Source organism: Phacochoerus africanus, chromosome 10 (assembly GCF_016906955.1).
Source record: "Phacochoerus africanus isolate WHEZ1 chromosome 10, ROS_Pafr_v1, whole genome shotgun sequence".
In the NCBI taxonomy this organism is placed as follows: Eukaryota; Metazoa; Chordata; class Mammalia; order Artiodactyla; family Suidae; genus Phacochoerus; species Phacochoerus africanus.
Genome location: NC_062553.1, coordinates 138778361 through 138793425, shown reverse-complemented (window position 1 = coordinate 138793425; position 15065 = coordinate 138778361). Strand labels below are relative to the sequence as shown.

Sequence of the window (15065 nt, the reverse complement as noted above, 5' to 3'; positions counted from 1 at the left end):
AGAAGAATATTCATATTTATCGCTCATACTTCTGCTGCAGAACTGTTCTAGGACTGATTCGTCTTTAGCTTGGGATAATGTACAAAATAATAATTTTTATATTTTGTATAAATGTTAACAAAATTTGCTGGAATCATCACTGTTCTCAGAATGGGAAAAAAATTTTTATCCTTTTAATGTGCCCCCAGTTGCTTGTGTTCAGTGAAACTTCTTAACATTTTGACCTATCCTTGCAGGGTTCATGCTTGAACCAGATCCAGACCGTAGACCTGATATATTTCAAGTGGCCCACTTTGCATTTAAATTTGCCAAAAAGGATTGTCCAGTCTCCAACATCAATGTAAGTAGTTTTGCAAGTGGGATGTGAATTTAAAATCCATTTCTTCATGTGCAGATATATATACTTTCAGAGTTACTTGTTTCGTGACAGGTAGTCTAATAGTGTGTTTGTGATTAGTATTTCTGATACCAAGCCACAACTGCCATCTGCACACTGCGATGCTCTGGGGAGCACAGTGGACGTGGGGGCGTGCAGGGTATTTTTTGTCTCGAGGGAAGCAGAGCGACATCTGTCTGACTGACACTGCACAAACCACTGTTACTAAGCTGTTCAGGCCTAACTATTGAAAAAAGAACAGAACTGTTAGATTTGGGGATGGGGTGGGGTGGGGTGGGGGTGTCATGAAAATTTACTGAGATCCTAAGCGCTGTGTGAACTGAGAGAGTTTGGTTACCTTTGGTGTAAAAAGCACAGGCGTTGTTAGTGCAGAAAACCAGCTTCAGCTCTGTCTTAATCAGTGATAGATGTTGTGTATTTTGGAAAGTTATTAAATGTCCATTTCTTTTTCTGTAAAACAGGGATAGTAGTTATTAGGATTAGAAGTAATAGATGTAAAACCCAGTGTCTAGTCCTGGGAAGGTGCCAAGTTGGTAAGAGCTGATGCCACCCAGAGACTGAGTTGTGCGCACTGTACGTAGCCACGCTGGGTGAGCAGCGGACGGCAAGTCGTCTGCTCTTACTCAAGTTTCAGAATCATCACTGATTTTTAAGCCGTCCTCAACTTTGTGAAGATCTTTCTGGCCTGACTTTTTCTTAAAGATTTCCTTTGGGTATAACTTAATCCACCCCACTAAGAAAAAGGAAGGAAGTTAGTACCTTTCCTTTTTGTTTTTGAAGTTTTTAGTGTGTCAGTGGAACACATTCTTGGTTGGAGCTGAAAGTCATTACTAACATTCTCGTAGTGGAAGTCGCTTTATTTGACACTTGCATGGTCATTTCCTATAAGCTAAGCATTATGGAGCATAAACGAATGAAGCCTCTGCTCTTGTTTTCTAGACTTGACAAGCAATGTCATGAAAATTACCCGCAGTGTGTAAAACAGCACTTTATTCATGTGCTTGGTTTTGCTTCTTTGTCTAAAGTGTGACATAGTTATTGATTTACAAGTGTAATATATTCCTTTATACCCAAGATTTACCCATTTGTAAAATGAATATAATGATATTGTGCCTTTTATTCTCCAAGGGTTTCTATGGAACACAAATAAGAGAGTGACATTTGTGTCACATGCAGTGATACTTGCAGATTAGATCTGGCAAAGATATGCAAACTACTTATAGGTATCTGAGGTGAAAGGAATAGTATCTCACAGAGAGTACTTTTAAAGTTAAAGAATATGTCAGTGATGTTTCAGTAAAGCTCTCTGCAATTGCAGTGAAAACTAAAATGAAAAGTTTTATTTTTTCTTCCAAGAATTCTTCTATTCCTTCAGCTCTTCCCGAACCGATGACTGCTAGTGAAGCAGCTTCTAGGAAAAGCCAAATAAAAGCCAGGTAAGCAATGCTATGCTAAAAATTGAAAAGGCATTTAAAAAAGGGGGGATGGGGGAGGTAGTTTTCCTTTTTAATTCTAGCAAATGTCATTCACTGAGTATTGCCTTCACCCACACAAAAAATGTCATATTCCCTGTTGCATGTGGTTTGGAGTTTAAACAGCAGGTGCAAAATAAGCTTTACTGTTGGATCAGTCTCACTTGCCCTGCTCATTGTCAGCAATCACAAAGTGTCTGTGTAACTGCTGATGTCATATTGGGTCATTCTGGGCGGGGATGCGTTGTCATTATTTCATTACATGACAGCTGATTTATGTCATTTTATGTTTTCCTTTATACCTAGAATGGCTTTTTAAATTTACAGAAAGAAAAAATTAGCTGTATCTCCTTTATAATGGTAATACTTTTAAGACTGATAAATGTTATAATGTTTTAAATAATTTTATAGTTATTTACTATATTAATGTTTGATCTGAATTATGGAGTTGAGACTTAAAGCTGGCTGTGGCTGTGGTGTAGGTCAGCAGCTGCAGCTCCAGTTTGACTCCTATCCTGGGAACTTAGGTGTGCCACGGGTGCAACACTTTAAAAAAAAAAAAAAAGAAAGACTTAAAGCTGACTAATTGAATTAATGACTTTTTCTTCATGCTCTCTTTTTGAGATTAAAAGTTAGTAAGCAGGATTGTATTTTAGATTATCAGACAGGTATAACATTACATTTGGGGAGATTTCCTTGTATTTTACTTACACAGAGTATTTCACTTGACATAAACACAGGAAATATATTTGTCACAACTTGTTATATGCAAGATATAATACTGAGAACACAAAGAAAGAGGAGCAGTGTTTAATTCCAAGGAGTTCGCGTCCCAATGAAGGTAGACGAGTGAACAGTTACTGCCTGATTGATCTCGGCAGCTCTGAGAGTGGAGGAAGGGAAAGGCTGGGTGCCGAGAAAACGGGAGCACAGGGAGGACCCTTTCCTGGGGGTGGGCCTTGGCGACTCTGCTAGGAGAATGAATCCTCTCGTGATCAGGGATGATGGGCGGTAGAGCTACTGCAGGCAGACATTTCGGTCAAGAGCGGCTCTGAGAAATCGCAAGGCTGGATCCCAGTAGGGCACATGCAGGAGTGGAGAGAAATGAAGCTGAGGACGTGGGGAAATGCCAGTCATGAGCAACTTTATGCGTCATGCGGAGAAACTTGGATTTTGGCCTTGGGGCTGGTGAATTTTCAACCTTGCCATCACTTCTGCTTTTTGGGACTTGGTTGTGAGACGTGCTATAAATAATCTGTTATTTGTAAATTGTCAAAATAACATTTGGGAGTGACTTAGTCTTTTAAAAAATATGGCGTCACTCTAAAAATATCATCTTCATTCACTTAAATTTAAAATACTCTTTTGAGTAAGAGAGGAAGGCGTAAAGTTACATCTAACTTGGAGGAGTCAGCGTGACTGACAATCTGTCTTCCCCATGACACAGCAACTAACAGTTAGCAACCGCTGTCATAGTTGAGGGGTCCTTATGAGTTGTTGTGGGGCTTGTTGGTTGAATTTTATCATTACTTGTGATTTAAAATAATTACTTTGTAAATGATTAACTCTTCAAGAAAGCAGATAATAAATTTAAAAAAAAGCATGAGTCAACTGAACAAGAATAATGCTGTTTCCCCATGGCACTCCAGTTATAGCTATAATGTTATAAGCAAATGAAATAATTAATGAAACAGTCAACTGAAATTCACAGTGCTGTTCATAGCACCGATTATTTTTACTGTCTTGTATTTTATTACATTTTTATGGACATGTGCTGTATCTTCCTAGACAGACTATATTCTTTGGTGACAGGATACTGTGCCATGTTTGCTGGCTGTCAGTAATTGTATAATAGATATTGGTACATTAGTAAAGTCAATTAGGAAACACTAGACTAACCAAAGTCTGCAGAACTTTTAATATGCTTTTTTAGAGGTTTGCTGTGCTCATGTGTGTAGTGAGTCCTCTATGGAGTGATTTAGAACAGGAACAAGGCAGGGTAAAGTCTGGCCTGCATTACCCACCTAATAAAGAATGAATAGGCAAATGAAAAGATTATATACAATATCTCCCCTAATCACTTGCATTTAGGGAGTATGGCATTGGTTTCAGTGCCACATCCATAATTTGAACGTGATAAATGCTCAATTAGATTAAATGAGATCTGATGGGTTACACGTATACATGATCTTTAGATTCACTTTGCACGTGACTTGTACCGTCCCTGTCTCATCTAAAACATGGATGGTATTTTTAGAAATTAGTACATGTGCGGTGTATTTGTATGATTTTCCAAAACCTTCCCATTCGGTGTTACTGTGATACTCCCTTGGAAAGATAGTTGTTGCCAGGGCTCCCCCTTGTGGTACCTACAAGAAGGAGGCGAGGGCTGTGGATCTCTGCAGTGCAGACCGTACTTGAAAAGTCATGTGTATGCAAAATTTTTAAGTGTCAGGGCATTTGAAAATGTGCTGTAGGAGCTTGGTCTCTTGCAGTCTTTTAGAAAAGTGAACATAGACCCTATTAAAAATTTTTGAGTTTTTATACTGAATTTATAGAAAGCAGAGTTGATAAACTGTAAGGTAAAGATTTTCCCTGGGTTTTTTTTTTTTTTTGAAAGAGAAGGGCAGATGTCTGTGTCTTCTCCAATTATATTTAGTGTCTCTTGCTTTCAAAACAATTCTTACTGCTTGACCACTCATATCTGTGGCCTAAACTAAGTCCTAGTGTGAAAACATATAATTTCCATTCATTGTTTTCAGTGAAGCAAAATTAAAGCTTCCAGAAGTTAAATGTGAGCTGGTAGCTCCACCTACTAAGAGTCTTGGCTTCTTTTGTTTTACATGCCCTGGGGTGTAATGGTTTCTTTCTTAGGCCAAGGGTCTAAGCTATGGGAGACTGTTATTTCTTCTTTCTTATTTTTAGTTCTCTGACTGGTTTAGAGAGTTGTTGGCTCTCCATTTTGTCCAAAACCTTCCTGAGAAGGCTTCTCTTTGTTTTATTTTATCTCCTTAAGAGCAATCCTATATTCTTTTTTCTGCCAGCCTCAGTGGCAGATTATGAATGGTAGCAATCTGGCTTGAGGAAATTGATTATGTTTATTTTATTTACTTTCCTATTTTCGTTAAACATTTACTACTTGAAAATGAGACTTAGGAAGAAGCCAAGAGGACTAATACAATCACCAGTAATAGTAATAAATATGCATTTGTTGAAATAGATGATTTATAGAACAAATAGTAAATTAGGAAAAACCCCAATATTTGGAGTGAAATGTATTCTTCTGTTGTAGAATAACAGATACCATTGGACCAACAGAAACCTCAATTGCACCAAGACAAAGACCAAAGGCCAATTCTACTACTGCCACTCCCAGTGTGCTGACCATTCAAAGTTCAGCAACACCTGTTAAAGTCCCCGCTCCTGGTGAATTTGGTAACCACAGACCGAAAGGTAAAACAGCCCTGCCAACCTCATCTCCTTGTAGTTAACTTAAACACACCTTTTATGGCTTGATTTCCTAGCAGCGTGAATTATTGGCAGACTGACTGTTGTGAAGCAGATATATCACACAATGCTTTAAGAATCACAAAGCTACTGATGCCTGGTATACTTAACTACTTGTTTTCCTAAAGTTGTCGGAAAGGTAAGTTATTGGTAATACAAAACTGTGGTACGAAAAGCTCACGATTTGCTCATCCCTGGAGTCATCAGCTGGGTAGGGTTTGAGGTTGATACTAAAGTACAGAAGAGTATAGAAGAAAATTCTGTATTGTATTGAAAAGGAGGGATTTGAAACTCTAGCCTTACAAAGGTTTAATGTTAAAATGTTTTTAATTAGAATACTCTGATGGTTAAAAGCCTACCCTTTGATTCTCAAACTGGGTTTGAGTCCTGTTTCTCCATTGTTCAGTGACATGTTAGGAAAATACTAGTACCTGTCTGTAGGATTGTTGTGGGGATTAAGTGACTGCTTACTGTAATGCCTGCCGTGTGATACGCTCTTAAGAAATGTTCCTGTTACCTACTGTTATCACTACAAAGTAAAATATATGCCCAAGGAAGACAGAGTTCACATTTCCAGATGTATTGCTGGATGCTTGTGGTGACCAGGTATACCCCAGGGAGGACTATTCTGTGGAAAAGAGAAAATAGGGGAATTTGACGTTTTTGTACCCATTTCCCCTTCTCCCATTTCCCAGCCTCACTGTTGTGTTCTGGGAAAACAATCTCTCACTCTTTCTCTTTCAAAGAGTAAATACCAAGGTATAGGGTATCTAGGAAAATTTTGTTTTGTTGTAAAGCATTCAGTGTCGGCTTCCCTTTTCTACCTTTGGGTTGGAGATCTAACATGCTTACGTTTGAATAAATCTGATTTATCACTCGGATACCCCGGAAATCTGCGAGAACAGCTTAGTAAGATGGTGTCTGAAAGGACTTACTAAAGGATTTGGGCTTGTTTTAGGTAATTTTGGGGAAGTGGGGGTATAATAGCTTAACTTTTACCTGGAGGTAGTTGAGCAAAAGCCTCCTTGGAAATGAAGCAGTGCTTAGTTGTGTCAGCCGGGACAGAGAGGTTTGGTCGTCTTTGTGGTTGGGACAGTGTTCCTGATTTTGTCAGTGTTGAGACACGATTATGGAGTGGCCTTGTTGTGCTGATCCATCGCGGTCCCAGAATGGCCTTGTCTGATGCTGGTGTTTTGTAAAATTGTTGACGTTTCTAAGGCGAACGCCAAGACCCAGCTGTGTCAGGCCTGTCCCCCAGGTCAGGGCAGCATTTCTGTTTTGTACATGCTTCCAGCTTTGGTTGGAAAAAAAAATACTCTTTGTTTTCCCCGTAAGATCACGTGGTGCATCCCTTAACGTCTCTTTGCCTGTTGAGTTTTTACAGAAGCAGCAGAGACACGAAGGCATCTCTTAAAAAGGTGGTCATGCGGTGCAGTGGCACGCAGAGCAATGTGGAAGTGTCCGTCCTTCTGCTTCCCAGAGGAAGCTAGTGGCAGTTTGGTGCACATCCTCCCAGTGCTTTTTCATGTTCGTGCGTGTATGTAAACGGATGTAAATAACTCACGTTGGGTCGAACACGAAGGGATTTGTCCTGGAGATAGTTTTCTGCAACTTGGTTTTGTTACAACTTAATATGCTTTGTTATGCGAATATACTTAGTACTGAATACACTTTGGAGTGCTTTTGGCGTCAGCGCATATAGCTCTACCATGCAGTTTTTAAGAGGCATGTGATGCTCCACAGTATGCAGGTACCATAGTTTACACAACCATTTAGGTTATTTCCAGTATTTGCTAGTACTGATAGCATCGTGGTAAACATATCCTTAAAATGGACTCTTGATTTCCATGTCTGAGCCTTTGAGGAAAATATTAAAAAGTATACTCATTTAAAGTTTATTACATACTTGCCAAATTGCCATCTAAAGAGGACTTCCAAAATCTATCCTCTGCTACCAACAACAGCATGAGTGTCTTTTCATTCCTGTTCTTGTCAACAGTTGATAATACTGATTTTTAAAAGTGTTTCCCTACTGAAAGGTGAAACGTTTTTGGTTTTATTTTAATATTCCTTTGGCAGTTTTCTGTGAATTTGTCTCTATTTTTTTATCGCTCTGAAGATTTTATTTTTATGTATTCTGAATCTTATTTCTTTGCCAAATACATTGTAAGTGCGTTCTTTCAGTTTATCATTTGCCTTTAGCTTTACTTGTGAATTCACTTAACTTCTCTGGGCCTTAGTTTCATTGTTAGCAAGATGGGGACCAATAGTGGTGTGAGGATGCAGTGCTGTGCTTGAAGGCGTTGTGTTCGTGCAGGGCAGCTGTGATGCTGTCCGGGGTTCTCTGGCATATTCTGTGGAGAACCAGGGAGCACTGCTCACCTTGATAACACTAGCGAGAAGCCGCAGTTTGTGAGAGGAGAGGTGAGCTCCTGGAGTTAGTGCATCATCCGTGTGTGTTTGGGCTTCACCTGCGGCCACAGTGTTCTCCAGCTGGGCATCAGGGCCTTACAGGATGCATGTATAGCTGAGGACCTGAGCTTTTTAACTCCTTCCACCTGCAAAGAAAGATACCCAAAGGCAAATGGTGGCTATGCTGTGTGGAGGAATTAGGGTTTTCATTTTCTTCCTTATATTTTAGTAAATATTGTCAAGAATAATTAAAATGAACATGTGTTTTCTTATAATTGGAAGAATTAGAAAAAGTTATAAAAAGATTTTCACAAAGGTGTGTATTTAAGGCCTGTGGAGGGTTGAAGACATGAACATTGATGAAAAAGAGTCCTGCTCGCCCTCCTTGCTCTCTCCCTCCTTTTCTCCCCTTCAGGTTAAATAGTCATATTTGAATTACAGTAGCTGGTTCAAAGAGAATATAGAAATTACAGTGTATTTCTTCTTTTTGGTGTTGTGTGTCTCATCCGTTTTCATGTATTTCAAAAGTTTATTCATAGGATTTTCCTGTGGTCAAATTAATTTTTTTTTTTTTTTGGTCTTTTTGCCATTTCCTGGGCCGCTCCTGCTGCATATGGAGGTTCCCAGGCTGGGGGTCTAATCGGAGCTGTAGCCACCGGCCTCCTCAGAGCCACAGCAATGTGGGATCTGAGCCTTGTCTGCAACCTACACCACAGCTCACGGCAACGCCGGATCCTTAACCCACTGAGCAAGGCCAGGGATCGAACCTGCAACCTCATGGTTCCTAGTCGGATTTGTTAACCACTGAGCCACGACGGGAACTCCTGTGGTCAAATTTATAAAGCTTATAAATAAATACCCATTTAGGACAAAGTGTTAATGGATTCACTATAGTAACATTTCTTGAACATCTGTTATAAAACGTTCTTTGGAGCCCTAACAAATAAATGAGTCTTTACCCCATCCCTTAGGGGCTGTTGTTCCGAAGAAGCCATGTAAACAATTAACATGTGCAAGACGGAGTAAGATGTTACAAGCTGAGTGGAAGTGTTAGGTGAAGGAAAAAGAGATTTGAGCTGAACTTGAAAGGACAAGAAGATTGGCGATGGGTAGAAAGTGGCATTCCAGACAGAGAATCATGTCATCAAAGACACAGACCCATGCTGGTGTATCATGGGTCAAGAGATGTGGCTGGTGTGTTGGTGGAGAAATGAAGCATGAAAGATGAAATGACTTGTTCGTGAGTTGTAGTTGACAAAGTCAACTTTCACGGGTACTTATAACTATAGTAAATAATCCCTTTAGACAATATGTATATGAAAGTTTCTATACCATAAGGATATGAGTGCCTTGGTTAGTGATTATTGAAATGATGTGTTGAAATCCAGCCGTTTTATTGAAATCATCAGTGTGTGAATACAAGTTTTTGGAACCTTTTTTCAGGAGCCCTGAGACCTGGAAACAGCCCTGAGAGCTTATTGGGTCAGGGGCCCACTCAGCAGCCTCCACAGCAGCATAGGGTACTTCAGCAACTACAGCAGGGAGATTGGAGATTGCAGCAACTTCATTTGCAGCATCGTCATCCTCACCAGCAGCAGCAGCAGCAGCAGCAGCTACTTCAGGATGCTTATATGCAGCAGGTAACTCTTTGGTTACTAAGATACATGGATTGTGAGATCTAGGCAGCTCTTGAATATTAGTGAATTCCTTTTTGTATCATAAATTCTACCTTGAACTCCAGACTGAAATAAACATTTTGCTCAGTTTCCTGATTATGAAAGAGTATGCATTTTATTTGCATTCTGTGAGATACCCTATTGAAATAGGTTTCCTCACAGCTTCATGAAGCAAAGAATGTTCATCCAGTCACCTGGCCTCACAGGTGTCCTGCAGCTTATGAGGAATATTACCTTTTTCAGGTTATGCTTTGAGTTCAGATATATAGACCAATAATGTTATTGTTGGAAAGGTGATATTAGACTTTCAGAAGTAATACTGTCTTAGGTTTTTGTTCTTTTTAAAAAATTTCTCTTTTTTGGCCTGTGTTGAGTGTGTGTGTGTGTGTGTGTGTGTAAGGGTGGCATTTAGAGTTGGAAGAGACTAGAAATAATGACCTTACGTTTGATTTTGTCCTTTGCTGCATCAGAGCCTGCCCATTTCTAGTTTCACTAAAATGTGTTAAATTTAGTGACTCTCATCATCATGCCTTCATCATGCCCCGAAGTAGTTTTGAATCAGTTGATACCTGACACTTGTCATGGGTGTGCCTTTCCTCTGGTGCCACTGCAGGGCCGGGAGATAGCGCTGAAGGAGAGCAGGGCCTCATTTACCGTGGTGATTCCCGGACACAGTTAACTTTGAGGGTCTTCCTCAGCCGGTGTGGCAGGTTTAGGTTTCTCCCAGACATCCGTAAACTGTGCTGGACATGGTTTTAGTTTATGTTTCATTGGTAATTTTGAAACCATTTCCAAAATGCAGATTTAAGTTGTAGTCGCTTATTGACTGTAGGTTTTTCACGTTAGTGCTTGGACGTTTGAGTACCCACGTTGTTGTTATGTTACGGTCAATACTTTAAATAAGAAAAGGCCATGGCACAAAAAAGGCATGAGTAGTATCGATGAATTTGTTTTTCTAATTGTAGTACCAGCATGCAGTGCAACAGCAGCAGATACTGCAACAGCAGTTTTTAATGCATTCGGTGTATCAGCCACAAGCGTCTGCGTCGCCTTATCCCGCAATGGTAAGTTTTATATAGTTTCTAGCGTTCTCTCTGAGTACACATTCCAGTGTTGGAATTCACAGTATGAATGATATTATTCGGAATTTAATAAAGTCAGCTCAAGCTAGTTCATCAACATGTATTTTATCAAAGCCAGTCATGCCTTCTCAAGCCGGTTTAAATTTGACTGAACAATACAGCACGTGGACTTGGCACGTTGTAACTGGCTGATAGTATGTTTCTCTTCTCTCACGTTATGAGGAAATGATTGATTATCCAGGATCTTTTGTCATATGTCTCCATTTGGCAAACGTCTATTGAATTAAAAAAAAAAAAAAAAGGAAAGCAACCTAAAGGAAAATCGTATTTACTTCAGAAAATAGTTTGACCTTTTTTACAGTAGCCACTGTACCAAGTGACTTTAAGCTACTCTATTTTTTTTTTCTTAAACTGTTTAAAGGAGGATTTTTGAATCCTGCCAGGTGAGCCTAACATTGCAGGTTTTTGTTCGTTTGTTTTTTGTTTTTTGTTTGTTTTTGCTATACCTGTGGCATGCAGAAGTTCCCTGGTCAGGGACTGAACTCGAGCCGCAGCAGTGATAGTGCCATATCCTTAACTTGCTGAGCCACTAGGAAACTCCACAACCTTTTTTTTAAATTAAAATTTTTTTTTAAATTGAGACATAATTGACATAAAATTATGTATATGTATAACATAATAATTCAGTGTTTGTGTATATTATAAAATGATCACCACAGTAAGTCCAGTTAAACAACTTCCTTTTTTTTCTTGGCTGTACCTGTGGCATGTGGAAGTTTGCAGGTCAGGAATTGAGTCCCAGCCATAGCTGTGACCTGCTCCACAGCTACGGCAAGACCAGATCCTTAACCCACTGTGCCACACATTGAACCCGTGTTGCTGTAAAGATGACACCAGATCCTTAACCCGCTGCTCCACAGAAGGAACTCCTAAACAACTTCTTAAATAAGTTGATTTTGTCTTGCTGTGGTTTTCTAGTAGCAAGCTGCTCCTTCAGATAAAAATTGTTTTTCAGGTTTCTGATTTTGTTGCCAAAGGAAAAGGAAGGAGAATGGTAAACAGATGTGCTGCTGACAGGGCTTCTTTGACCTTGAGCGTTGTTTGGTATGATGACATTTTTTGTTTCAGATGCAGCAGTATCAGCAGGCTTTCCTGCAGCAGCAAATGCTCGCTCAACGTCAGCAGTCTCCACAGCAGGCATCACCAGAGTATCTCACCTCTCCTCAAGAGTTCTCACCAGCCTTGGTGTCCTACACGTCATCACTCCCAGCTCAGGTTGGAACCGTAATGGACTCCTCTCATTGTGCCAATAGGCAAGTATTTGTGCATTGAGCGCACAGGAAGGGTGTTCACTTGAAGTGGAGCTGCCGAGGGCTCCGGGGTTGCCTTGGAGCCCACCTTCCTGTAGAGTGCCCCTTTTCTCTTACTGGTCCCCTCTTCTGGTCTCTGCAGCTCCATCCCTCTTTCCACTTCTGTCACTTAATTCTGCTGTCCGTTATTTGCAGATGAGGCTTAGCAACATCTAGCAGCATTTCAGGCTAAGAAAAGCATTAGCTTATGTGTTTTAAGACATTCTTTGTGATTTCAGTAGAAACAAAACCCTAACAAACTACTTTAGTCATTAAAAAAAAATTCCCGTAGACAGTTAATTGAACTTTTTCTACCTACATGTTATTACTTCCAGTTAATTTGATGGTATAATACTCATAGAGATTGGCTAATTTGGTTTAATTTAAACAAATATAAAAAAGTTTTAGTGAGTCCCTTGGCTCTTTTTTTGTTTGTTTGTTTGTCTTTTTGCCTTCTCTAGGGCCGTTCCCATGGCATATGGAGATTCCCAGGCTAGGGGTCTAATCAGAGCTGTAGCCACCGGCCTCCTGCAGAGCCACAGCAACGTGGGATCCAAGCCACGTCTGCAACCTACACCACAGCTCATGGCAACACCGGATCCTCAACCCACTGAGCAAGGCCAGGGATCGAACCTGCATGGTTCCTAGTCGGACTCGTCAACCACTGTGCCACGACGGGAACTCTGCTTGGCTCTTTTTAAAGGTGATATAATACTGCAAGAATATATGTTAGCATATAGTCTATTTTGGTTATTCGCATACATTAGTTAGAGTTATTTTTCATGGATAGTTCATATTGAAAACATTACAGTAAGTTAAAGAATTGTGATGTAGGTTTTTTCAAGCTAGATTTATTGTGAAGAATGCTTTAGGACTTTGTAATTAAGAATCTATTTATCATTATGAATCCTTGCTGGTATTTTTAGATACGTAGGGGGAAGTAGCTGTTAGAGCTTCAGTGATTAGAACACTAAAGAAATTCTCAGACAGCACTATCTTAGGAAATGAAACACAGCAGGGAGAGGGTGTCTACAGGCTTCGGCCAAGTCGAGTGTGCAGAAGAGCACCGTTGGTGGCCTAGTGTTCGCTGAGTGTGTCAAGAGAGGCTGGAGTGTATAGGTGCTGCGGTAGGCCACCCGGCCTGTGTTCGTCTGGGGAATTGAAGGAGAGAGGGAAGGAAGAGGGAAAAGACAGGTTTATTGAGGAGCTTTCCTAGGTCACAAGTGATGTGCGTGGATTAGGACAGGTGTGCCTTTAAGGGAAGCAGGGCAGAAAATCAGAGGCTGGTTTAAAGATCCAAATCAGTGTTCGCCAGACTCTTTATTTGCCTACTCTAGTTATGATTTTTTTATTTATCCACCTAACACTCTTTTCTTTAAAACAATTTTTTATCACAGTTGATGTACAGTGTTCTGTCAATTTCTGCAGAGTGACCCAGTTGTACATATATACACATTCTTTTTCTCGCATTATCCTCCATCATGTTCCATTACAAGTGGTTGGACATGGTTCCCTGTGCTCTACAGCAGGATCCCACTCCTTTCTTTAATAGATCAATAGCATTGTTGTAAATAATACTAAGTATTATACATTTTCAACAAAGCCACTGAAATATAATCTGTGAAATACAAGTAGCAATATGATAAATTTACAAAAAAGACATACCTATAAGTAAGTCTCTTAGGGATACTGATGAGGCTACTGTACTAATTAGATGATTGATTTTTTTTTTTTTTTTTACTTTTGATGTTAACTAGAATTAAAAAGTGTCAGTTACATCCCATGTATGTAATTGGAAAACGCGAAGATATTAAACTCTTTTCTCTGATACAGCATATTCACTCACGTATACTTCGTATTCTAAAGGGTTACCAGCCTCTGGAAGCACAATTGTGTCTCTGATGAGAATGGAGCCATGACTTGGAAATCCTGTGTGAGATGAGAGAATTCAGTCCAGTGTCCTGTAGCTTATGTATTGTCTAAAATTCTGATTAGTTGTGAAGGAAGTTGAGTATCTAAAGATTTGAGGCACACGTCGGCATGCAAGGTGCTGAGTCCTTTAAGTCATGTGAATTATCATAGCACTGCCTACTTAATCTCATCTTCAGTGATACTGATGAAATCACAGGGGTCATATGTTAGATAAGTGCATTTTCTAATTTCTGTGTAACTTTAAAATGAAAAAGTCGAGTTATCAGGTGCAGTGGGTTAATGATCTGGCTTGTCTCTGAAGGCATACCAGTTCATTTCCTGGTCCTGCACAGTGGGTTAAGGATCCAGTTTTGTTGAAACTGTGGTGTAGGTCACAGCTCTGGCTCAGACTTGATCCCTGGCCCGTAAACTAATGTATGCCGCAGGGGCAGCTGGAAAAAAAAAAGTTGCGTTATCATCAAAATCATTCTGCATACCACAGTTCAGATACTATGGGATTGGGTATCTGCGAAAGTGTATAAGACTTGTTACACCCCAGTCTCCGGAACCGATGCGTTGAGGGAGATGGGAGTATGTGGAACAGCACAGGGGCGATTGTTGGATGAGTAGAAATGACTATACACGCAACCAATAGGAGTTGGGAACACAGAACTTTCCGTGGCAGCACTGCTCCAGCCACACTTGGTGCCTCAGTGCTGCTTTACTGATATTACTTCTGTTTTACGTAAATCCTTACCAAGGGTTATGTGTTGAGTATCTCGTTCTGTAACATATTAAAAGGTGATCTGTAAGCAAACATCCCTGCTTAGGCCTAAGTCAGTGGAAGGTGAGAACTGGGGTTAAATGTTTGGCTCTAAGAATATAAGGGATATTTGAGTAGACGATAAGAAACTAAGTAGTTCCTTAGACAAGGAAAGGGTAGCTGTCTTGGTTAGCGTGATTATTTCGTATTCTTTCCTGCTGAATCTTCTGCTAAGATTTCTATCCTTATGCTGTGTCTGTATGTTGCTAAGATGACTATTGGAGAGTATTACCATGTTTTATTCAAATAATAGTTAAATAAGCAAATATCTATGCATATATTATCTCCTTATCATATAAATTACCCTGTTGGAGTTCTCCTGTGGTGAGGTGGGTTAAGGATCCAGCATTGTCACTGCAGCAGCTTGGGTCGCTGCTATGGTGCAGGTTTGATCCCTGGCCTGGGAACTTCCACATGCTGTGAGCATGGTCAAAAA

The 15065-nt window shown here is 40.0% G+C and overlaps 1 protein-coding gene across 3 annotated transcripts in view; it reads left to right on the top strand.

Moving 5' to 3' along the window:
• BMP2K (BMP2 inducible kinase) overlaps positions 1–15065 on the top strand; it is a 113312-nt gene that overhangs the window by 71876 nt on the left and 26371 nt on the right. For all 3 annotated transcript variants that reach the window (XM_047799546.1, XM_047799545.1, XM_047799544.1), the window contains 6 exons: positions 237–340; positions 1754–1833; positions 5162–5322; positions 9232–9428; positions 10430–10528; positions 11675–11859. In XM_047799546.1, coding sequence (XP_047655502.1) covers positions 237–340; positions 1754–1833; positions 5162–5322; positions 9232–9428; positions 10430–10528; positions 11675–11859 — 826 coding nt within the window. The remainder of the gene's footprint in view (positions 1–236; positions 341–1753; positions 1834–5161; positions 5323–9231; positions 9429–10429; positions 10529–11674; positions 11860–15065) is intronic.